At 41.3% G+C, this 25,484-nt stretch overlaps 1 protein-coding gene across 1 annotated transcript; it reads left to right on the top strand.

The window, feature by feature from the left end:
• The first annotated feature begins 20,260 nt into the window (after positions 1-20,260).
• On the top strand, positions 20,261-22,120 carry LOC124607386 (cuticle protein 18.7-like). Its single transcript, XM_047139703.1, has 2 exons — positions 20,261-20,309; positions 21,544-22,120. Exons 1-2 carry the CDS (start codon positions 20,298-20,300, stop codon positions 21,964-21,966), a joined length of 435 nt encoding a protein of 144 aa, XP_046995659.1. The 5' UTR covers positions 20,261-20,297; the 3' UTR covers positions 21,967-22,120.
• The last annotated feature ends 3,364 nt before the right edge of the window (positions 22,121-25,484 follow it).

The raw sequence follows: 25,484 nt of genomic DNA, 5'->3' as shown, positions 1-25,484 counted from the left end.
CTTGTATAAAATATAAGAGCCGAGATAATTCGTCTGCCCCTGTAATCAACCTAAATTGAACATAGACGTACACAAACAGAGTCTATTAGTTTGAAAACGCGGTAAAGGTCTCATATCCTCTGTGATAAGCACTTTGTGATAGGTCCAGTTATAAAAATTGGATTGTGATACTGAGTCCAAGATGACCTGTTAATCGAGAGTACGGTAGTCAATGGCAGAATGGTGTCCTCAGCAACTGGGCTTGGGTACCAAAACGGTTGTCGATGCCTAGGAGGACTGTGAAAGTCTGATTAAGCCATCAGCCAGATGTTCATCTATTATTTAGCTCAGTACCTTCATCATGGGAGTCGACGAGTAATATAATAAGACTGAAACTGGAATTTGAACTGTAAGATGAGTTTTACGCTGAATCTTATCAGTCAATCTCACGATCTCTATCAGCAATTCCTGATAATGACGCAAAACCTCCAACAAAGCCTGGGCCTGCTCTCTGTCCGCATGAAAAGTGTTGAACGGTGACTCCTTCACCATAACGGAACACACAGAATGCTTCAGATCCAACTGAAATTTAAACATAACAATGCTGTCTACATACTTCAGTATCTATCCAGTCCATCCAAAAACATCACACCATAGGAGTCTATCCATGAGAAACTCCTTTACTTCAAGTTCTATAAGTCAGGAACCCTAAGATAAGGCAGAGCTTTCCCTACAGAGGGTAGTGGCATTGCAAGGAACAGTTCGACGTGGAATATGTGTCCTTTGGAGAGCCAGTTACTTACATATATGAACAAGTTTATTATACCACCCCGAATCCACTAGTGAGATGTTGCTTCCTGAATCTAATACCTTTCAAACCAGTTCACGGTTTACGGCAGAGCACAAGAAAGGCAGAGTATTCCATAATGCACAGTTTGTCCCACAAATAATGTAACAAACATCGAGGAGTTGTAGAGCGTGCCTGGAGGAACAAATCGAGGATAGGGCGATGCAGAGCGGCAAAGCCACAGACGCCAGCGCCTGTCTCTAGGCAACACCTTCGGCAGCAAAGGTGACGCTGTACACTGACGAGCCGCGGGCAGAACGTCTCCCAATGTTGTTTGTCATTCAGTGATCACGACTGCCACGATCGCCAGTCGAGAAGATGGAGGGAGCTGCAGCATTGACAGGGTATGACTCCTACAAATGCAATGCTCTGTTGCCCTATAGGGCAACATTTTTGAACGTATGTCTTCATCTTCAGTTTTGTCATCTACATACGAAAGAAAAACATTGGAAATTTTAGATGGTTTCTGGAGAAAAATAAAAAGCGGGTGAAAACCTGCGTCCTAAACAGTCATCTGCCAGGGCAACAGCGCATCACATTCATAGTAGACAAAGCATTGTTACGCTGCTGCTAGCCCCGTCTCCTCCACTGGCGATGATGGCAGTCAGTCACGATCACTGAATAACAAACAACATTGTGAGACGTTTTTTCTACAGCCTGTGATCACACAAAGCCATGTTAGCTGCCGAAGCGGTGGCCTAGTGGGAGGTCCCAGGACCTATAACTTCGACCTTCTGTAGAGTGATTGGATGGCGTTACTGGACACTGGTTTCCATCCTCAATTTGTTCCTCAAGACACACTCTACAATCCCTCAAAGATTGCAGCAAAATTTCTGGGACACCCTATACTGTACAGGAATCTATTTATGTCCCAAGACACATTAGAAGTATTGACTCGCAAGGACAGATTTAGTACCAGCAATCTTTTGGGAAACCCACTTAGTTATTCATCTTCTGTAACCTACTTAATTTACCTCGAGTTAAGCGATGAATCTCCTGGAATATCACCAAATCAATGACTTCCAAAGCTCCTTTTTGGTTCTTCAACTGCACTATTGGCTACAACAATCTACTAGTTGTTTATTGGCACTCACAGACACGTTCGTAATGCCTTGCAGCACAAACTGAAGCTGGTTAGGCAACTTTTTAAATACCTTCCACATTTCTACCTGTCTCCAGCCATTGGCTCGGCTGCATGTGGACAATTCACCTGCTCAGTTACCGAGTCCTCCTTCTGTCTGTCATTATCCTGTCAGTTCAAGAAGTTACCTTCAAGTTGAAATCGAATAATCTGATTGTGGAAGTCCTCAATAGAGAACACCTGTTTACTGGACCTGCATAGGAACACTCCCACGCAGGAGCTCAAAGCTGTCCTGCAGATCTCGCCAACGGTTTTGGCCCTAACAACAAGGCTAGAAGACAGTGCATCACGGAAGTGTTGATTCAACCAGGTCATGATGCCTTCCATCCCAATGTCCTTTGTAACCAATTCGTAATTCAGATGGTTCTTAGTCATGTACGTGAGTTCCAGGACCCCTCTCTGATTCACGAGTGATCACAACTTCACAACTGCATTAAAGTAAAATAAAATATACGATACACAGCAAAATTTATCTTTCTCTATCGCTACTGTGAATCAGGACCCTACCACTCTAATACAACCACGGTCTGCTCTCAGTGAAGTGGTAGGGAGCTGGTAGAGTGAGTTGTAAGGCACTAAGCCAGTAAGAACACGTAAAATTTTAAAAAGTATTTATTAACATTAAGAGACATCAAATAAATAGTAAACACTTAATGCGGCAGCTCTTATGGTTCTCGGAAAAGCATCTTGAAAGTCAGAATATCCATCAAGCAAGTAATTTAAAAACACAGTTGGTTACAGTTCTTTTAGTACTGCAGACAAAGAAAAGCTTAATAACAAGCTGAACACATCATGGCAATATTAAAATAGCATAGAATTCCAAAATTATAAAAATGATCAAAGTCTTCTGCCAAATGAATAATAATTAGAAAAAAATATTTAAGGCCTATTCACGTATATAAGATTACAGTAAGTGGGGTGCCTCAGAATTGTACTTAACATACATAGAATGACAGGATGGAATATAAGCAAGATGCACTGATGAGAAGATAAATTTTTAATTTAAGCCGTCAACAAGCGAATCTACCACACATGCCACGTCCTGTCATCCTCATAACCATAAAATGAGTTACTTTAGATCCATGGTATATTCTGTTAGTGAGATTCCACTTATAGCTGAAATAATTAATAGGGAACTGGATAATTTAAAGTATGTGGCTTTTAACAATGGCTATAGTACTTCCATTGTTGACATGTTATACAGGCTAAAGACAATGCCAAGGGACCGTGGAGATGCCCACAGCTTTCACTGCAGGGTAGTAGCTGTGCTAATTTCCCGTTTCTATGTAACGTGTCGCATAGAATCACCGAACTGTTTCTCGATCTTAACGTAAAGGTGGTAATTGCCACTGCTAATAAGAAAAAATGGTTCAAATGGCTCTGAGCACTATGGGACTTAACATCTGAGGTCATCAGTCCCCTAGAACTTAGAACTACTTAAACCTAACTAACCTAAGGACATCACATACATCCATGACCGAGGCAGGATTCGAACCTGCGACCGTAGCAATCGCGCGATTCCAGACTGAAGCGCCTAGAGCCGCTCGGCCGCACTGGCCGGCTGCTAATAAGATTCAATATCAGTATATCATAACGAACAACCCGTAAAGGTCTGTAGGCAACTTCTCCTTCGTTGTCACGTTGTAGCGATGCTTACACTGGGTATATGGGAAGAACCTTTACAACTATATTCCAAGGACATTGGTTCACAAGGAGGGGATGAATAAGATGCAATTCTGCCTTCACCAAGCATCTCAAACTTAGTGGACACTAGCCACTCACACTCGGGAACCTTATGATTTTACACCGCGCTCCTAAATGGAAAAATCTTAACGCTCTGGAAGAAACTGAAATCGTTTAGCACTCATCTACTAGGAAGGATGTCTTCCTTAGTGACGACTAGTCAGTAAAACCCAAGATTTTTATGACTCAATGTTCCATACCTTTAAAAAATCTTTGCATTCCTGCCACGGTGTTTAATCAATAACGCTTGTTTTATGTATATACCTCTCTTAATGCTTTTACCTTAAAAATCCTAGTTTGTAATGAACATAAGCACTGGATCTCTGTACTTGGGGTTTGTAGTTTGTCTTGAAGGTTCCTGTTATTCACAGCAGAGTGTTAAGGTAATTTTAGCTAATAAACTAATTATATAGGCCTACATTTTCTTCACATGAACAAGCGACGTTTTGGTTTTAGGTATTGTACTAAATTTTACTAATAATGCGCTCTCTTTTATGTGCCTCCCAGCCTGTCCTCTTCAGTATAGTAATTTATTATGAAGGTAATATTTTGTCGTAAATTTCTTTTATGGTTTTACCACAAACAAGTCTAGTTTTGTAATTGCTTTATGTTTTATGGAATACTGGAGGATTATAGCCTTTTTCATATTTTAAAGGGACTATGAACTAAATATGTTTTGGGCTATATACTCTTGAAAGTCCGCCCGCTTATCAGGGTGGTAAAGTGCTTTTCTCACATGCAATGGGGCCAGGGTTCAATTCCCGGCCGTGTTGGAGATTTTCTCCACTCGTGGACTGGTTGTTGTGTTATCCTCATCACCGGCACGTAGGTCGCCCAATGTCGGGCTGACTGCAACATAACTTGCACTTGGCCGCCGAATTTCCTCGCATGCGGCCAACATTGCCATACGCTCATTTCCATATTTTTTACTCTTGACAATTACTGGTCTTCTTTTAGTTTTAGTCACTCTGCATTGTTATTTTCAAATATTTTACTGTCAAGCAGTCGCGCTTATGTACCTCATAACTCGTGCTCTGGCGCATAGTTTCGCTAAATTTTTAATTAGGAAGGTCTCTGTTTGAATGGTGTATTGTATAATACTTTATCTTGTTCTTCTCTGTCAGCTTCCCCGTTCCGCGTGTTGTATTACGCGATGCTGCCGCATTTCTTCTTCCTGTTTCTAAATCGTTTCTGCTTTACTGTATTAGATTCGTATACTCAGAACACCATGCCTCTGGTAATGAACAGTATTCTGTAATAATACCTGCACAATTTATTTACTATTAAACGCATTTGTAGCTCGCTTACGAGAATTTCTTTCTCGCTACTTAAACGATCGTTTATTAATGGCTTTGCTCCTGCATTTGGCATCTTTACCAGCACCAACAGTCGCCTCTGATATTAATAGTACTGTGTATACACCTTGGGAACGCGGAAAGGCCACCTGCAATTTGTTCCAAGGCTTTGCTTACAGTTGATGAGCGCACTCTTACTCTACACTACTGTGACTGACGCCCTACATCGCATAACGTAAACCGGGGTCACACTTATTAAGTATTCCTCTGTAGATTTATTCGTGGTGTTGCGGCGAGGTAGGGTTTGAACTTCTATGTGCTGTGCAGGCTCCAAAATAGAAATTCAACTACCTCAGAAGGGCGTCTGCTCGATGTCCCTTCACTCGGCAACGTAGATACTTACTAGATGATGTAAAAGAAGCGTTGAGAAAAAACACCATCTAATATTTACAACTACTGAGGCCGAGCAACTCTACTAATGAAATAAAGTTCTGTAGAAAAACTCTCAATAAAAAATTTATTGGGTGGTAAGACAATGGATTGGCTTCTGAAAATTAATGTCCGAAATTTCCAAATCTTTATTTGTTCTTATAACCAAAGAAACAGTATTATTCAGTCCTCATTTAAACTGTTGGTTATTTTCGTCAAGTTCACAATTCATACACTCATTTCGCACGCACAGCAGCCAGAAATCTGTCTAAATCCGACCCAGGTTAACCAACGTTAACACAGTCATTAATTTAATCACTAACTTGAGTTATTACTTTCGGTCCTTCTGGTGGATTTCAAAAAAGAAATTGCTCGTCAAAAATGCTCAGTGGCTGAATACTGAAACATGCCACACGGATACTACGAAGGCCAAATTTTCTCACGCGAATATCATTCCAACAAAACAGTTGTAAAACTTCCAAACTTCACAAAACTGTCCGTAACTACATCAGCGTTAGTCTCGATACGTACCAAACGCGAGGAACGCAGTATTCCTTCATATTACACATTATTTTGACTCGCACTAGTAACATGGCCGTCCACTTTCAAAGCTAGTGAGAGACTCCCCTCCTGTGGACACACTCCCAGTATAACCACCAGGTAACGAGTGGGAACCATCTCAATTCTGATTGGCTAACCATACTCGCTGTCAATCAGAATGCTCGCTCATGATCATACTCGCGCCAAAACTGGCCTGCACCAATCCTCACATACAGACGCATGTAAGTCATTCTGATTCACAAATATTAAAATAATGTTTAATAAAGGAAAACGAAAAGGCAATAAATCTGGAAATATCCTCTAGATACACATAATACTCCAGCTGACTTTCTGCCTGCCCTGTTACAATAGCAATCACACCTAGACGTATGTCATCCCTATGAACATTTTCCCACGATAGGCATGTCTAACTCTTGCAGATTACCTAAGACGGTATATAATGTAACATTAAAATTTGACGAATGTCCCATGTACACACTCTCATTCACTCACATATACTCTTAGACACCAATAATAATTTTGTCTGATTTTTATATTACTAAAACGAAAAATACATATACTTTTAATATGAAAACCTCAATTAATTAATTCTGCACCCGCGAGTTCTGTTTATGTTTTTAGACAATACCAAAGGACAAACTATTATATTTCCTAACTGAGTTTAGTTTCCTAAGTGTCGGTTTTTTACTTTTTTAGCACTCTTTTCTATCTCTGAAACTATGATAGTTATAAAGCTGAAATTTGGATACAATCTTCTCCTGAATGTCAAAAGGGAGTGTACTTATTTTGAAAATAATTGGATAATATTTAATATCATTTATTTAGGTTATTGTAGTGGTGAATGTACGGTCGCTAAGAAGTGACACAGGAGCCGTTCTCACGCTGTCGTAGTAGCAGGTGTATTTGACTCATTGGCTAAGACGAAAGTGGCGGGTGCTTTCACAGCCTCCAAGTCCATCACTGCGGGCTGTGTTGTTGCACATTAAGTCGCGATGTTACAGTTGTGTCAAAATCCAGACGAACGTGAAAAACACCATAATGGGTTCCGCACTTACGTTTAGTGAAAAAAATACGAGCTTACGGAATATCGGACCAGGTTTGTGATTGGATTCAGGATTTCCTAGAAGAAAGAACACAACATGTCATTCTTAACGGTTCAAAATCTGCAGATGTAGAGGTAATTTCGGGAGTACCGCAGGGAAGCGTGATAGGACCTTTATTGTTTACAATATACATAAATGACTTAGTTGACAACATCGGTAGCTCCGTGAGGCTATTTGCAGATGACACGGTTGTCTACAAGAAAGTAGCAACATCAGAAGACTCGTACGTACTCCAGGAGGACCTGCAGAGGATTAATGCATGGTGCGACAGCTGGCAGCTTTCCCTAAACGTAGATAAATGTAATATAATGCGCATACATAGGGGCAGAAATCCATTCCAGTACGATTATGCCATAGGTGGTAAATCATTGGAAGCGGTAACGACCGTAAAATACTTAGGAGTTACTATCCGGAGCGATCTGAAGTGGAATGATCACATAAAACAAATAGTGGGAAAAGCAGGCGCCAGGTTGAGATTCATAGGAAGAATTCTAAGAAAATGTGACTCATCGACGAAAGAAGTAGCTTACAAAACGCTTGTTCGTCCGATTCTTGAGTATTGCTCATCAGTATGGGACCCTTACCAGGTTGGATTAATAGAAGAGATAGACATGATCCAGCGAAAAGCAGCGCGATTCGTCATGGGGACATTTAGTCAGCGCGAGAGCGTTACGGAGATGCTGAACAAGCTCCAGTGGCGGACACTTCAAGAAAGGCGTTACGCAATACGGAGAGGTTTATTATCGAAATTACGAGAGAGCACATTCCGGGAAGAGATGGGCAACATATTACTACCGCCCACATATATCTCGCGTAATGATCACAACGAAAAGATCCGAGAAATTAGAGCAAATACGGAGACTTACAAGCAGTCGTTCTTTCCACGCACAATTCGTGAATGGAACAGGGAAGGGGGGATCAGATAGTGGTACAATAAGTACCCTCCGCCACACACCGTAAGGTGGCTCGCGGAGTATAGATGTAGATGTATTTTTCACGTTCGTGTAGGTGGTTTCTTAGAAGTATTTGACGAATCGTTTTTGGCAGTAACTATAACATTTTTATATGCTTTCCTGTCCTTTTCGTCTTGAATATCTACGTTTTCGGTTTTCGCTGTTTGTTATAGTAGGTCAGGATAGCCCCCCCACCTCCCCCGATGGTGCTCCTAACCGATTGAGACGCGTCGTTTTCCAGCCAATAAATATCATTCTGCAAACTAGCACTGTTTTTTAATATTAATCACAATGGGAGGTTGCTGCAGCACGGAGTCTCAATGAATTGCAATAAATTTTATGACTAATAAGAGGCTAATCGTAAGTATCCATCTTGAAAGAAGGTAACTTCTTAGCCAAGATCACACTTTTAAAACCTCTCCTTAAGGTGACCGAATTCGGTAAAACAGAGTTACCATCATTAGATCTGTGTCCAGTGTAGGTCAACTGTAAAGCATATTAAATTATGAAGAATAGCGTACAAAGTATGATATTTATTACATTGTAAGTTATTTATGTATACTATTCACAGATCAGATGCAGGTGACCTGTCATCGAAATTAAATGTTTTACAAATGCGATCTTAGCTGAGAAGCCTTCTTTCTTATCAGATTTTGTCTTTATTCCTCAACGCACTCTCTTTCATGCCAAGAACTATTCTTTCTAAACGTAATCTTGTGTTCAGTTCTCCAATACCTGAAAAACTCTATGTTCTGCTCAACTGTTCATTAGACAGGTCCCCTCGACGCTTACCATTATACTACACTGAAGACCCAAACAAACTGGTACACACGCCAAATATCGTGTAGCGCTCCCGCGAGCACTCGGAAGTGCCGCAGCATGACGTGACATGGACTCGACTAATGTCTAAAGTAGTGCTGGAGGGAACTGACACCAAGTAGACTGCAGGGCGTACGAGAGGTGAATATCTCTTCTGCCAGCACGCTGCAAAGCGTCCCACTTACGCTCACTTATGTTCATGTCTGTGGAGTTTGGTGGCCAGCGGAAGGTTGTAAACACAGAACAGTGTTCCTGGAGCCATTCTGTAGCAATTCTGGGCGTGGGGTGTCCCATTGTCCTGCTGGAATGGCCCAAGTCCGTCGGAATGCGTAATGGACATGAATGGTTCCCGGTGATCAGACAGGATGCTTACGTACGTGTCACCTCTCAGAGTCGTATCTAGACGTATCAGGAGTTCCATATCACTCCAACTGCACACGCCTTACATCATTACAGAGCCTCTATCAGCTTGAACAGTCCCCTGCTATGCAGGGTCCATGGATACATGAGATTGTCTCCATACATGTACACGTCGATCCGCTCGATACAATTTGAAGCGAGGCTCGTCCGACCAGGCAACATGTTTCCAGTCATCAACTGTCCAATGTCCGTGTTGACGTACCCAGGCGAGGCGTAAAGCTTTATGTCGTGCAGTCATCAAGAGTACACGAGAGGGCCATACCGATGATGTTTCGCTCAATGTTCGCTCGCTGACACTTGTTGATGGCCCAGCAGTGAAATCTGCGGCAGTTTGCGGATGGGACGCAGTTCTGTCACGTTGAATGATTCTCTTCAGTCGTCGTTGGTCCCGTTCCTGTAGGATCTTTTTTCGGCCGCAGAGATGTTGGAGATTTGCCTTTTTACCGGATTCCTGATATTTTACGCTCATGAAATAGTCGTACGGGAAAATCCTCACTTCATCACTACTTCGGAGATGCTGTGTCCCCTCGATCGTGCTCCGACTACAACACCACGTTCAAACTCACTTAAATCTTGATAACCTGCCGTAGTAGCAGAAGTGACCGATCTAGCAACTGCGCCAGACACTTCTTGTCTTATACAGGCGTTGCCGACCGCACCGCCGTATTCTGCCGGCACAGCAAAACATGTGTTTTTCATAGTAGGTGCATTGTGCTGCCACGTGCTGGCAGGCACTCCATATCAGCCACCTCAGTAGTCATTAGACATCGTGTGGGAGCAGAATGGGGCACGCCGCGGAACTCACGACTTCGGGCATGGTCAGGTGATTGGGTGTCACTTATGTCATGGGTCTGTACGCGAGATTTCCACACACCTAAACATTCCTAGGTCCACTGTTTCCGATGTGGTAGCAAAGTGGAAACGTGAAGGGACACGTACAGCACAAAGCGTACAGGCCGACCACATCTGTTAATTGACAGAGACCGCCGACAGTTGAAGAGGGTCGTAATGTGTAATAGGCAGACATCTATCCAGACCATCACACAGGAATTTCAAACTGCATCACAATCAACTGCAAGTATTACGACAGTTAGGTGCGAGAACTTCGATTTCATGGTAGAGTGGCTGCTCGTAAGCCACACATTACGCTGGTGAATGCCAAACGAGTAATCGCTTGGAGTAAGGAGAGCAAACATTGGACGATTGAACAGTCTAAAAACGTTGTGTGGACTGACGAATTACGGTACAAAATGTGGCGGTCCGGTGGCAGGGTGTTGGTACGGCGAATTCCCGGTGAACGTCATCTGCTAGCGTTTGTAGTGCAACAATAAAATTCGGAGGCGGTGGTGTTGTGGTGAGGTCATGTTTCTCATGGAGGGCGCTTGCACTCCTTGTTGTTTTGCATAGCACTATCACCGCACAGGCCTACATTGATGTTTTAAGCACCTTCTTACTTCCCACTGTTGAAGAGCAATTCGATGATGGCGATAGCATCTTTCAACACGATCGAGCACCTGTTCATAACGCACGGCCTGTGGCGGAGTGGTTACACAACAGTAACGTCCGTGTAATGGGCTGGCCTGCGCAGATTCCTGACATGAATCTGATAGGACACCTCTGGGACGTTTTGGAACGTGGACTTCGTGCCAGGCCTCATTGACCGACCATTAAGGCTAAGGGTAGGCCAACACCATATTGAATTCCAGCGTTACCGATGGAGGGCGCCACGAAATTATAAGCCATTTTCATCTAGGTGTCCGAATATTTTTGATCACATAGAGTATGTGCTTGAATACGCATGCCTATACCAGTTTCTTTGGCTCTACAGTATATAATCGCCTATGTAGAGGACAGAATAAGCCTTTGCCTGTGCTGGTCTGTCTGTCCTGGTCTCGTCCATCATACGTTATTTTGTTTTAAAGGTACAGAACTCCTTTATTTCGTCTATTAAGTGTGCAACATGTTTCTGCCGATTTCTTCATCCATCTGTGACATAACGCGGTGAAGCCCTCGTCATACGATCCATTGATAGGTATGAAAAGTATGAGAGTAGCAAAACAGCTAGTGGCCACCCGGTCTTTTGTTTTTTCCGACGAATGAATCGACGCTCACAGGATGGCCTGCGGGCCGATGAGTACACGTCCTTGGACAGGAGATGCCTCACGTAAGCCACGAGATAGGCTATCAAAGTGGACACTCACATAAAGTGAATGACTCTTAGTATCATTAATCAATTTGCAATGTTAGCACAATTAACAAATAGGAGTTTTCATAGAATTAAGCTTTAAAATGGTTTCACAATGAAATATTTTCATAAAACATTTCACCACCAATTTCACCCTCTTAGGGGTTGAATTTCCATAAACAGGGAAATGCGTATTTCTAGCACAGAAGCGAAATAAAAATTTTCAAAGATATAGCTTAAAAATTCTCGCACAGTGGAATATTTCCATAAAAACTTTCAACCCCTATTTCACCCCCATATGCGTTGAATTCTCAAAAACAGGGAACACATATTTTTTAACTTCTAATCGAGAGGCCCAATCTCATAATGAAATAGTTAATACAATATCTCATCCTCTATTTCACACCTCAGTGGTGAATTTCTAAATACATGGAGGTACGCATTTTTAAATTTTTAACCAAGAAGTCAATCATCAGTTTTCACAGATGAGCATTTGAAAATATTTTAGTAGTTCTTTACTAATTATTTATTTTCAAAAAAGCTTTCACCCACTACTTCACGCCCATAGGGGTTAAATTTCCCAAAATGCTGAAATTTGTATTTCTTTATTTCCGACCGAGAAACCAATTATCAATTTTAGCAGGTCTAGCTCCAAATTGCCACAATAGAAACATATTTTCAAACAACATTTTTCATTCCCTATTTTGCCGCCTCAGGGATGGAATATCGAAAAATCGCCTCATAAACGACGCCTACAGTATAGGAACAACATTGCCCGCAAATTTCGAGTTTCTCTCCTTAGTGATTTGGTTTGGGCGATGAAGAGCCAGTGAGCTGGTCATCTGGGACATTCCGTTTTATACAGAGAGATTACACGTTCATCACGGTCAACTTGGGGTTAATGTCGTCAAAATTAATAAACATTATTTTATTTTTAAAATATAGCGATGTCATGAGAGTATCATATTATTAATATACCTCCATGTAAATTATAATCCTACTTCTGGAATTCCCTTGTATGTTCATGAACAGTACAGAAGAAAGAATGCGTCTCTACCTAAAACTCTTTTTAATCCTAGCACTTGCCTTTTTGTCAGCCATTCTTATTGTTCCCTCTTGAAATTATTGCACATTACCCACCTCTCATGACAAACTAATTTTCTGAGGATGTCACAAACCATGCACCACTTTCTAACATCAAACAAGTTTTCTGTGTTGGCAAATGATTTGAAAGTTTATTAAATTTTCTCCACAGTGGCGATGCTTAAACTTGGAATGGAGAGACAGGTACTGTCACAATTAAGAAATCATGAAGGCGGGAAGAGGGTTTTGCCTCGATAACAATGGCGGGCTAAGAGCGTTATTCGTGGGAGTCAGGATTCCAGATCCAATTGTGTGTCTCAAGGATCAAATAATGCTGACATATGAATAAGATTTTACTGAAAGTGCGGTGGTATGTTCCAGGATCATACCACATACACTATAACTTGAATAATCATTTGGTTCCTATTATTTTTATGGTATTTTCAGTACGTGATCTCAGTATTGTCATAAAAAAAATCATGATTTGGCACCACATTAATGTTTCACTTTCTTATCGAAACATTGTTCAGTTTTAATCAAACAACGTATCATGTTCAGACATTGAAAAGGGCGTTAATTACGTACCCCCAAACACAATAGTTCGGATACATGACCTGTAGCTACTTTATACACGTGAATGGTCTGTTGTCGCCTAATATTGCTTCACTAAAACTGGTACTGTTTCGATAACCAAGTCACACACAGTTGATGATATAAATTGTGATTTTTTAGAAGTGTTTGGAAGTTGTGAATAATATATCCTCAAAGTAATGTCGCCATTGTTTTTTTGACCATCTGAGAAAAGTTATACATGGACTCCTACAAATGAAACTGCTGTTGTTATTTTGGCCATCTGAGAGTAGATATGTAGTATTTAATATTCCTTTTGTTGTAGACATAGGTTATGGGCGTATTAAATTTGTAAACAAATACTTATTTTCATACGATAGCAATCTAACACTCATTGATAAATCAATGGATGGCCTGCCAGAATGATCATATGAAACACCCATTAATTGTTAGTATAACAATCTAACCTCTATTTCAGTGAAAGAGAATGGAATGCTGATAAAATAAACAGACGTTACAGACATCACTCGTTGTTTATCAGACATGTAATTTAAAAAATGAATCAAATTAACTCCGGTGGCCGAGACATAGTTTACAGCTCGTTAATGTCGCTATATTTGAGTAGTCCATTTCTAAATTGCCACATGCTTTTTGAGGTCATGTCCAAGGCATGCTGTGGGTAAGTCTCACATGAATATTGAGTAAAATGGTAAAAAATTAACTAAGCAGAATTTTCAAATCTTTTCGACTTTCATTGTGTTTTTTGTATATATTTGTTTGTAGCATCTGCAGTTTGTCTGTCCTTAGCCCCATTCTATTAAATATTAACTCAGTTCTTCCTTTCCCTAGTACATGTATATCATTACATACTTCTCTCCTTCTTTACGATATGACTTTCTATGTATCATTTCCATTTGTGTACAGCAATGATTATGAGTAATAGAATATCATGTGAAACATCAAGTGGATAATAAATATCAAGAGAAATTACAGGAACAGTTACTAAAAAAAATTATTCTGTGTAGCACCTTTCACTTACATGTGAGCGACCAACCAAACATCTCTTCATGAACGACCAAATAGGCATTTGGGTTAGATCAACTATGGGCCACAAGATAATATGTGACGGTGACACGTTACCATATGTCACTTCTTGTAATTCGTAATACATCTAGAGACAGTGCAAGCTTGTGATGCGACTGTTTGAGTAGTTACCACATGTTTGGGACATGAAAGTAGAAAATGAGTTCTTAAATGAATCATTTTCAGAGTATTTATAAAATATTAAGTGATAACTTAATCATACCTAACACTTGGTTTAAGAATCATGAAAGAAGGTTATATACATGGAAGAACCCTGGAGATACTAAAAGGTATCAGATAGATTACATAATGGTAAGACAGAGATTTAGGAACCAGGTTTTAAATTATAAGACATTTCCAGTGGCAGATGTAGACTCTGACCACAATCTATTGGTTATGAACTGTAGATTAAAACTGAAGAAACTACAAAAAGGTGGGAATTTAAGGAGATGGGACCTGGATAAACTGAAAGAACCAGAGGTTGTAGAGAGTTTCAGGGAGAGCATAAGGGAACAATTGACAGGAATGGGGGAAAGAAATACAGTAAAAGAAGAATGGATAGCTTTGAGGGATGAAATAGTGAAGGCAGCAGAGGATCAAATAGGTAAAAAGACGAGGGCTAGTAGAAACCCTTGGGTAACGCAAGAAATATTGAATTTAATTGATGAAAGGAGATAATATAAAAATGCAGTAAATGAAGCGGGCAAAAAGGAATACAAACGTCTCAAAAATGATATCGACAGGAAGCGCAAAATGGCTAAGCAGGGATGACCAGAGGACAAATGTAAGGATGTAGAGGCTTACCTCACTAGGCGTAAGATAAGTACTACCTACAGGAAAATTAAAGAGTCCTTTGGAGAAAGGAGAACCACTTGACCTGGTAGATAGTGTCGGAAGTTCCATGCGGCTTTTTGCGGATGATGCTGTAGTATACAGAGAAGTTGCAGCATTAGAAAATTGTAGCGAAATGCAGGAAGATCTGCAGCGGATAGGCACTTGGTGCAGGGAGTGGCAACTGACCCTTAACATAGACAAATGTAATGTATTGCGAATACATAGAAAGAAGGATCCTCTATTGTATGATAATATGATAGCGGAACAAACACTGGTAGCAGTTACTTCTGTAAAATATCTGGGAGTATGCGTGCGGAACGATTTGAAGTGGAATGATCATATAAAATTAATTGTTGGTAAGGCGGGTACCAGGTTGAGATTCATTGGGAGAGTGCTTAGAAAATGTAGTCCATCAACAAAGGAGGTGGCTTACAAAACACTCGTTCGACCTATACTTGAGTATTGCTCATCAGTGTGGGATCCGTACCAGATCGGTTTGACGGAGGAGATAGAGAAGATCCAAAGAAGAGCGGCGCGTTTCGTCACAGGGTTATTTGGTAACCTTGATAGCGTTACGGAGATGTTTAATAAACTCAAGTGGCAGACTCTGCAAGAGAGGCGCTCTGCATCGCGGTGTAGCTTGCTCGCCAGGTTTCGAGAGGGTGCGTTTCTGGATGAGGTATCGAATATATTGCTTCCCCCTAATTATACCTCCCGAGGAGATCACGAATGTAAAATTAGAGAGATTAGAGAGCGCACGGAGGCTTTCAGACAGTCGTTCTTCCCGCGAACCATACGCGACTGGAACAGGAAAGGGAGGTATTGACAGTGGCACGTAAAGTGCCCTCCGCCACACACCGTTGGGTGGCTTGCGGAGTATAAATGTAGATGTAGATGTAGATGTAGATCAAGAGCTTTGATGGAAACCCAGTTCTAAGCGAAGAAGGGAAAGCAGAAAGGTGGAAGGAGTATATAGAGGGTCTATACAAGGGCGATGTACTTGAGGACAATATTATGGAAATGGAAGAAGATGTTGATGAAGATGAAATGGGAGATATGATACTACGTGAAGAGTTTGACAGAGCACTGAAAGACCAGAGTCGAAACAAGGCCCCCGGAGTAGACAACATTCCGTTGAAACTAAGCCATGGGAGAGCCAGTCCTGACAAAGCTCTACCATCTGGTGAGCAAGATGTATGAGACAGGCGAAATACCATCAGACTTCAAGAAGAATATAATAATTCCAATCCCAAAGAAAGTAGCTATTGACAGATGTGAAAATTACCGAACTATCAGTTTAAGAAGTCACAGCTGCAAATTACTAACGCGTATTCTTTACAGACGAATGGAAAAACTGATAGAAGCCGAACTCGGGGAAGATCAGTTTGGATTCCATCGAAATGTTGGAACACGTGAGGCAATACTGACCCCACAACTTATCTTAGAAGAAAGTTTAAGGAAAGGCAAATCTACGTTTCTAGCATTTGTAGACTTAGCTTTTGACAATGTTGATTGGAATACTCTCTTTCAAATTCTAAAGGTGGCAGGGGTAAAATACAGGAAGCGAAAGGCTATTTGCAATTTGTACAGAAAGCAGATGGAAGTTATAAGAGTCGAGGGGCATGAAAGGGATGCAGTGGTTGGGAAGGGAGTGAGACAGGATTGTAGCCTCTCCCCGATTCTATTCAATCTGTATATTGAGCAAGCAGTAAAGGAAACAAAAGAAAAGTTCGGAGTAGGTATTAAAACCTATGGAGAAGAAATAAAACCTTTGAGGTTCGCCGATGACATTGTAATTCTATCAGAGACAGCAAAGGACTTGGAAGAAAGTTGAACGGAATTGACAGTGTCTTGAAAGGAGGATATAAGATAAACATCAACAAAAGCAAAACGAGGATAATGGAATGTAGTCGAATTAAGTCGGGTGGTGCTGAGGGAATTAGGTTAGGAAATGAGACATTTTAAGTAGTGAAGGAATTTTGCTATTTGGGAAGCAAAATAACTGATGATGGTCGAAGTAGAGAGGAAATAAAATGTAGACTGGCAGTGGCAAGGAAAGCGTTTCTGAAGAAGGAAAATTTGTTAACATCGAGTATAGATTTAAGTGTCAGGAAGTCGTTTCTGAAAGTATTTGTATGGAGTGTAGCCATGTATAGAAGTGAAACGTGGACGATAAATCGTTTTGACAAGAAGAGAATAGAAGCTTTCGAAATGTGGTGCTACAGAAGAATGCTGAAGATTAGATGGGTAGATCACGTAACTAATGAGGAGGTATTGAATAGAATTGGGGAGAAGAGGAGCTTGTGGCACAACTTGACAAGAAGAAGGGATCGTTTGGTACGACATGTTCTGAGACATCGAGGGATCATCAATTTAGTTTTGGAGGGCAGCGTGGAGGGTAAAAATCGTAGAGGGAGACCAAGAGATGAATACACTAAGCAGATTCAGAAGGATGTAGGCTGCAGTAGGCACTGGGAGATGAAGAAGCTTGCACAGGATAGAGTAGCATGGAGAGCTGCATCAAACCAGTCTCAGGACTGAAGACCGCAACAACAACAACAAGTGATATTATATACCTCATAAAAATTAGACGGTGTAAACAAAGGACTAATTAATCTATACAGCCTATAAGCCTATTTGGGAAATCTTATATTGAGCAGATGCACTGCACCATCAAGAACGTTGTATTAATACCATCGACATACAACCCTGGGAGAACCTGATAAAACAATTGTAGCAGATAATAAATACAGGACATCTCACGTTTTACCGGAAGACTATGGTTTTATCCTCAGCATCATCGTTCTGGGATTATTTTTTAAAGTAGACCACACTTATCCGCTAGGCGGGTATGTGATGTCAGCTATACATTGCCTGGAATCCAGCACTGGCTGGCATTAAACTGTTACTGCTTATAGCAGACGCGCTGAGTACTTTCTTCGGCTCCCGGTAGCGGCGCCCTATGAGCCCCGTTCCACGAACTGTAAGCTCCTCCGCATGCACGCTTCATTGTAGCTTCCTGTCTGATAAAGTTCGACGGCGCTGCATGGTTATCACCACTCCCATCTCGTATCAGTGACGACAGCAACTACCATGACTGGAAAATGTCGAACAGATGTGTCAGTGTAATATTATCGGACTTGCAAAATGTTATCCGGCGACAAATCCGAGGAATGTATTTCCAACAGATCCTCGGGAAAGCCTGAGAAGTACCACTCTTGCACATGAATCTCATCTACTGAGAGTCAAGACACAGTACGCATTTTCCATGACGTGGATCACTGTTGAAGGCTACTTTAGTACTTTAAGAAAATTCGCACTGACAGCATTCGATAATAGTGAGATAAGCACTGAAGAGTTAGTATATAACAAAATCTTCCTATGTTATGACAATCAGAATTTTCTGTAGATTCTAAGAGATCATACTGTGACCAATAAGTCGACGTTCGACTGAGAACTATTTTGATTCAGTCAATACCCTTACACTAGTCGTATAATTTCATTTATTGACGGCGAAATGCCTCCTGACAGCATGACCAAATTTTCTCGCTCTATTTCAGTTACTGAATCTCTTTCGTTTGATCGTCCTCTGTGAAATATTTATTCAAACTGTCGCAGTATGAGACAAATACCATACAGAATGTAAGTTTATGTATTGATGAACTAAAACATTACGACCATTGCACACCGTAAGATGAAAATAACATCCTCGTGGTGGTTGCCAGCATGTAACGTTGTAAGGAAAGTATATAAGCGGAAATAATTCAGTAACTATTCTACTTACTGTGCATCTTGCAGATGAATACATCAACTGACATAAGCGATTTTGGCAAAGGCCTGGTTATTATGGCTAGACACAACGAACATCTTGGAAACGACAAACTTGATTAGCTATTGTCGTGAGCATCTATGGAACGTGGTTGACCTAAGAAGAAACCTCGAGTAGGCGTCAACTGTTGGACTTCCACGCCTAATCACGGAACGTGGAAATCGAAGGGTTTGACCGCAACGTAAAGCAGGTTTGAGTCCTCCCTCGGGTATGAGTGTGTGTGTTTGTCCCTAGGATAATTTAGATTAAGTTGTGTGTAAGCTTAGGGACTGCTGACCTTAGCAGTTAAGTCCCATAAGATTTCACACACGTAACGCAGGGCAGGAAGCGACCTGTGACAGATCTGACGAAAGAGTACAATGTCGATACATGCACAACTGTTTCGGAGCACACCGTTGAGCCTACATTTCTGAGATTAGTTTCCGCAACACACGACCCCTAAGTGTTCCACGTTTACCCAACGACATCGTCAGTTACTATTCTATTGGGCACAGTATAATCGAGATTATGCTGTGAATCAGTGGAAACGTCTAGCCTAGTTGGGTGGAAAGCATTTCTTGTCACTCCGGATACATCATTACCAAGGCGAACGGTTGCTCGAAGCAACACTGTGCCACGAACGCAGGTAGGTGAAAGCAGAGACATTCACAAGGGTTTCCACGGGATCTGTTTCAATAACGAAGCGCACAATGACAGCTGTAGACTATGGGAACAATACTGTGGACCGCAAGCGTACCTTTATGTTTGGTACCTTCCGCAGTGGAGGTAGCATTCCAGCAGTATACATATTCTTGGTAGCGTGCTCTGTGGTTCGAGGAAAATGATACTGAACAGATGTTCACAAAATTGGGCCTCTCTAAATCCGATGGGACATATCTGGATCGCTATCGGACGCCCGATCCGTGTCCACAAACTATTGTATGACATCTGTATAGACAAATGTTGTTATACCTCCGGAAACAGACCAAGGACTTCTGGAACCCCTTCACCTAAGATATTTGCAGCATTGTGTTCCAGAAGTCGACCAAACAAGCTATTAAGCAGGCTATCATAATGTTGTGGCACGTCATTGTAGGTCAGACCTTGTAGAGATTGCGTTGGTATCTCTACAGAATGAAATCAAATTACTACTGCGAACTAGACGGATTTTCAAATGCTTATGTGAACTATGCCTGTCAGTTCTTGATTGATGTGGTGATTCTCTTCGTCAAGAAAGAGTGTCAGTGATGAAACGGGTGTCAGCTGACCCTGATGTTAACACTGTACGTCCACGCCCATTGGCGACGCAGCGGAAGGACGGCTGCAGCACTTTCACGCGCCAGAGGCCGACGCACTGCAGCCGATCAGTATATAAACTGGTCTTCTACGGTACTGCGATACACTGCAGCAGTGCCCACAGCAGCAGACATCTCCCACTGACACCATGAAGTGCTTGGTGAGTACCCCGCGGCAAAGTACTGTCTTTTGACCATTTTACCACTACGACCGGAGTCCAGGTCGACTCTGTTAACGAAGAAGTTGACTTAATTCACAATATCAATGACACTGGCCCTCTATATTCTGAAAAATCATATTTGTGCTCCAAGGGCACATATAGACTCCATATTGAATCTTTACTATTATTCGTAATAATGATTTCATAAGACGCTACCTAACATGCCATTACGTATCAGTTACTGGAACAGTTAGCTGTAAGATCTAGCAACTCTCCTTAATTAACGACAGATGTACCAGATTTTTAAGTATAATATTAAATGCTGCGTTGTAAATGCCGAAAGAGAAGATTCATAGTTACACGTTTAGGAAACTGATTTTGTGGGAGCTTGAAATGGAAACACTGTTGACACATATTATGTACATCCCTTATTAAGTACCTTTAGTATGAGCTGTGGTATGGAGACTTAGTGACTGCTACTTGCAGTTCCAAATGACACTTGTCTGACACCCATACTTGCCTGAGCGCTCAGTTATAAACAAACATTCTGGAAGTTTTAACTGTATACAGCCTCGGATAATAATCAGGATAACTTTGTGCGAATTCGCGAAACGGTGTAGGGAACGTTTGTGAATCAGTATGTTCACCTTAAGAAAATTTGTAAGTTTATGTCACTTGTACGTAAATGGAAACTGCCCAGATTTATTGTACTTCACAAAGAAGCAGTCTCAGGTTTCATACAAGAGGAGGCAAAGAACACTTAAGCAACTGGATATTTGACCTCTGAGAGAGCTGAACAATAGCTGCAGCTAATAGTGTAAAGAGGCAACGAAACTGGAGGCCTTTCTGTAGTATTTTGCTTTCAGTAGAAAGTAACTTATCCGCCTCTCTCACACAAAAATTTTAATATCATTAGATAGTCAACATCGAAATTACATAGTAATATTGAGTTTTTAAAGTGAGAATACGTTCTGCGTAGCGCATCTGTTACTCTTGAAGCTTAAGTAATATACAATCTCAATATTAAGAGTGTTGCAAGCTGCTCTGGAATATTCACAAGTGAAGTTTTTAAATATTTTCTCTTATTAAGGAGACTACATGGAACATACATTTATTTAAATCCACAGCTTCCAATTGTATAATATGTATATAATATACTTACAGCTATGATGGAATATGCCTAGAGAAAAGTCTCAGTGCAATCACATCCAACTACAATGAAACGTATTTCTAGATTGTCCTGAGTGCTGTGCTCGCCGTGGCCCTGGCCAAGCCCGGCTACCTGGGAGCCGGCGTCGTCGCCCCCGCCGTCGCTGCCGCCCCAGGCATTGCTGCTGCTGTCCAGCCCGCACCAGTACTTGTGGGTGGTATCCACCCAGGCCTAGCAGCCTACGGTCCAGCCAACATCGTCGTCGGGCCTGGCGGCTACAACCTGGACACGGCTGACGTGGCAGCCGCAAGGGGCGCCCACCTGGCCGCCGTCGCCCAGACGAGGGCCCGTGACGCCGCCATCAACGGCGCCGCCCTCGCCGCCGCCTACGGCGCCTACGCGGCCCCCGCAGTGGTCGCCGCTCCCGCAGTGGCTGCTGTGGCGCCGGCTGCCTACGCTGCCCCTTCGGCTGCCTTGTTGGCTGCCAAGGCTGCCTATCACGGTTGATGTGACTGCACTAGGTGAAGGTTCAGACCATTGAGACAGCTAACCTCACTGAGTATCATACCTCAGCCCCAAAAGCACATGCCAGAATATAATATGAACTTATATTTATCCATATTATATATTATGTAAATAAATTATTTCTTGTTGCAAAATATGTCAGCGTCACTTATTAACCCTTTAATACTATTCAATCTAGTAATCAACACAGAAACTTAAAGAAAGGCAATGGCAGATATAGAATTGTGAAATCAAATAATATTCAGTAAAACTGTATCTACATCTAAGGTTGCTGGAGTCAATACCGCCATATGTGGGTGCATGTAGCGCCTCTGTTTCAACCTTGGTGATAGATTATCGATAGATCTCGATTGTAGAAACCCAAATGATGACCTGAGGCAATGGGGCACATTTATCTCTTTCTGTAACTAAACCACATAATACGGATTTCGTAGTCATGAACAATATCGTAGACCTACAAAACCCACTTCCTTCTGTAAATTTTTATTCAAAAATTCTTTAATTGGCGTACTCTGAAACACAAAGATAGATCATGCAGCTTTTAGAGCAGTTAAACAAAATCAAATGAAACAGAGTAAGGCTTCCAGAAGTGCATAAAAAATGTATCCGAAAAGGATAGAAGGTACGATAACTTTTATATTACACAGCAACAGATTCGGCATCAAACTGTGGTGTTTGCCCCATTAACCATAAAATTAGAAACAATGATACATATTCCAAAGGAATCACAGACATAAGGAATATTCACAGTGAAAATTTAATAAAACAATTCATGAAATAAGTTGTGCATCAAAATGACTGTAATTTGATGGGAGTGTGGAAGAGATTCTTTGGCTTGGAATCTCGTTGACTGGCGAATCAGTGTCTTCAGTGATGAGTCCAGCTTCTAATTAGGACTCGATGACGAGAGGAGAGGCGTCTGGAGGTACCAACCTGAATGTGACTCACCTTATTGCTCTACGACTAGGAGTGATGATCTCGGATGCCATTCCTTCTCACAGCAGGGCGCCTTCAGCTGTCATTTGCGGCACACTTACAGCCCAGTGGTACGTCGACTATACTCTACTCTTCGTTTTGTTGCCTTTTCATGGCAAGCAATCCGCGGCTTACGTTTCAGCAAGATAATGTCCACCTGCACATCGGAAGAATTTCTACAGCTTGTCTTCATTCTTGCCCAACATAGCTTTGACCAGATAGGTCACCGAATCACTCCCCAATTGAGAACGTTAGGAGAATTTTGGGCGGAGTTCTCGGACCAGATCGGGATTTTGACGATCTAACGCGCACGTTTGGCAGAGTAGGACATCCACTAACTCTGTCAATCAATGCCAGGCCGAATAACTGCTTGCATAAAGAACAGACGTGGAACAGTTGGATTGCTTAATTTGTGAAGCTGTTTATCCTGAATAAAACCATACTGTTTTTCTGAAATGGTAATCATTTGCTCAACTGTACATGTGCATCACAAATACCGACTTCCATCCCATTCGAATAATTTATTCTTAGTGCAGCATTTTCTTTTTTGTGTTAGTTGTGTAATAGACAAAAATTGTACTAGAATTAGACGATATTTTATATCACTGTATGAGATGACTAGAAATCACAGATAATTAATGATGAAATAGTGGCATTTTAAAGGCATTGTCAAGTGTCCTGTATAATTCCATAAAAGGTAAGATGGAAAGTAAGGTGCTTGGGGATGATAGTTATAGATGAAAGCAAAGTAATACACATTTTGTTGCAAAATTGTTTACACAGTCCAACTACACACTGCAAGAGTTTCTACTGCTTGTCTTTATTCTTGACCAACCTGATCTTGACCAGATAGGTCACCTAATCACAATGTCCAATTGTTAAATATCAGAGAAAAAGAGGTATACTAGACCAAATTGCCACAAAAGCGCAACATATTCACTAAAATTTCCACCAGCCCCGTAGACTCTTTTGATGTTAATGAATCAAATTATCATGTAGGTTTTGGAGATAAATGTGGTGCAAAGTAGAAGTAAACGATGTTTTTGAAAGTACTGTTACTACAAATTTCTACATTGGACATGAAGCGTTTGATTTAATTTTAACTAAATGTGTACTAGGAGGCCATGAGAAACGAAGAACTGAGAAACTACTTTAGCGTACCTGTAACACTAATATGAAGACTAGTATAAGTTTTGTATACATTAACTATGAGATCATGGGACTGCTTGATAAGGTTTTGTGTTTAGGAGAGTTGTTGCCAGCAGTCGCGTGGAAAGTAGCGTAGACAAACTGAATTCTCAGAATGGTCTTATGCGTCTGTATAGTGTTCATAACCAGCTAGCAATGAGTCTGAAACGGAAACTTTGCAATGGGTGTGTATTACTAGATCCGATCTGTATCAGAGATATGTTCAGTACAGAAAACAGAGAGCTACTCAGTGATCAGCAGGTAAATGAATTACTGTAACTGTTAAGAGGGACCGTAAACGGAACTGTGGTTGAGTCGTACAGAAGACGTAATTTTTATTCAGTTACAATGGAATGGAAGTGGACCTAAATGATGAACACAAGGAAATATCCAATAACAATGTGGATATGGCTCACTGAAAACCATCTTGCGTAGAGAATTCAGGAAGACTTATATATCAGGAGCGATGAATTAAGGCTGGTGATTATTATGAAGGTGATGACAATAATGACTAATGGGCAGTTGAATTAAACATGCCTAAATAATATCACTTTGCATTACGTTCTCGTAATAATGATGATGATGGACGCTACAACGTATTGTGTTATGATCACTCAACTGCCTCTCGCACCGCTAGTCTCTCACAACCATAACGATGGCATTCCAGGCGTGTTTCACGTTACTGAGGCATGTGACCTGGGGATTGTAACGCTACATAGCTGTTTGTGGATGTTGCACACTACGTGATGGAGGTTTAATTATGGGGTTAATTAAGCCCAGACACAAAATAACATCTAGTGTTTACTCACGAAGTATGCTCCGCAAAGAGCACACGGATAATATAGTCCCCATATGACGTATAACGTCAATGAAATAACTATTGCTGGTAGTAGCACGTAGTTCCGTCTGATGTTCTTTGTAAAATTCCATTCGCGCATCCCGAGTTATTTTCTTAATCGCATCAGTTAATTCGGTCCTGAATTTGGTTACTGTTTCACACGCTTCCTGCAACACATAATTAATTCTGAGTTTTCGAGAACGTTTCTTCAGTTTCGTGATTAGTATTTTCATACAGTTCTTGCTATTTGTGCGATCATTTCGTTCAGTGCTAGCTAAGATTCTGAACAGTGCCTAATTACCCTTTGCACTTTATACTTTCATTTATTGTTGATGTGACTACTGAATCTGGACCGTTTCCTTTGATCCTCGTTGACTCCGTACCTAGAGCAACGTTATTTGACAATGTGCTACTGTCAATTCGGGAACATGTAGAGTATGTCTTCTTTGGTGTCCGCAGAACGGTGTGTTCCGAAACACTTGAGCTGAATCTGATGTCA

The sequence above is a fragment of the Schistocerca americana genome, chromosome 3, assembly GCF_021461395.2.
Source record: "Schistocerca americana isolate TAMUIC-IGC-003095 chromosome 3, iqSchAmer2.1, whole genome shotgun sequence".
NCBI lineage: Eukaryota > Metazoa > Arthropoda > Insecta > Orthoptera > Acrididae > Schistocerca > Schistocerca americana.
This window is presented reverse-complemented; position numbering and strand designations above follow the sequence as displayed.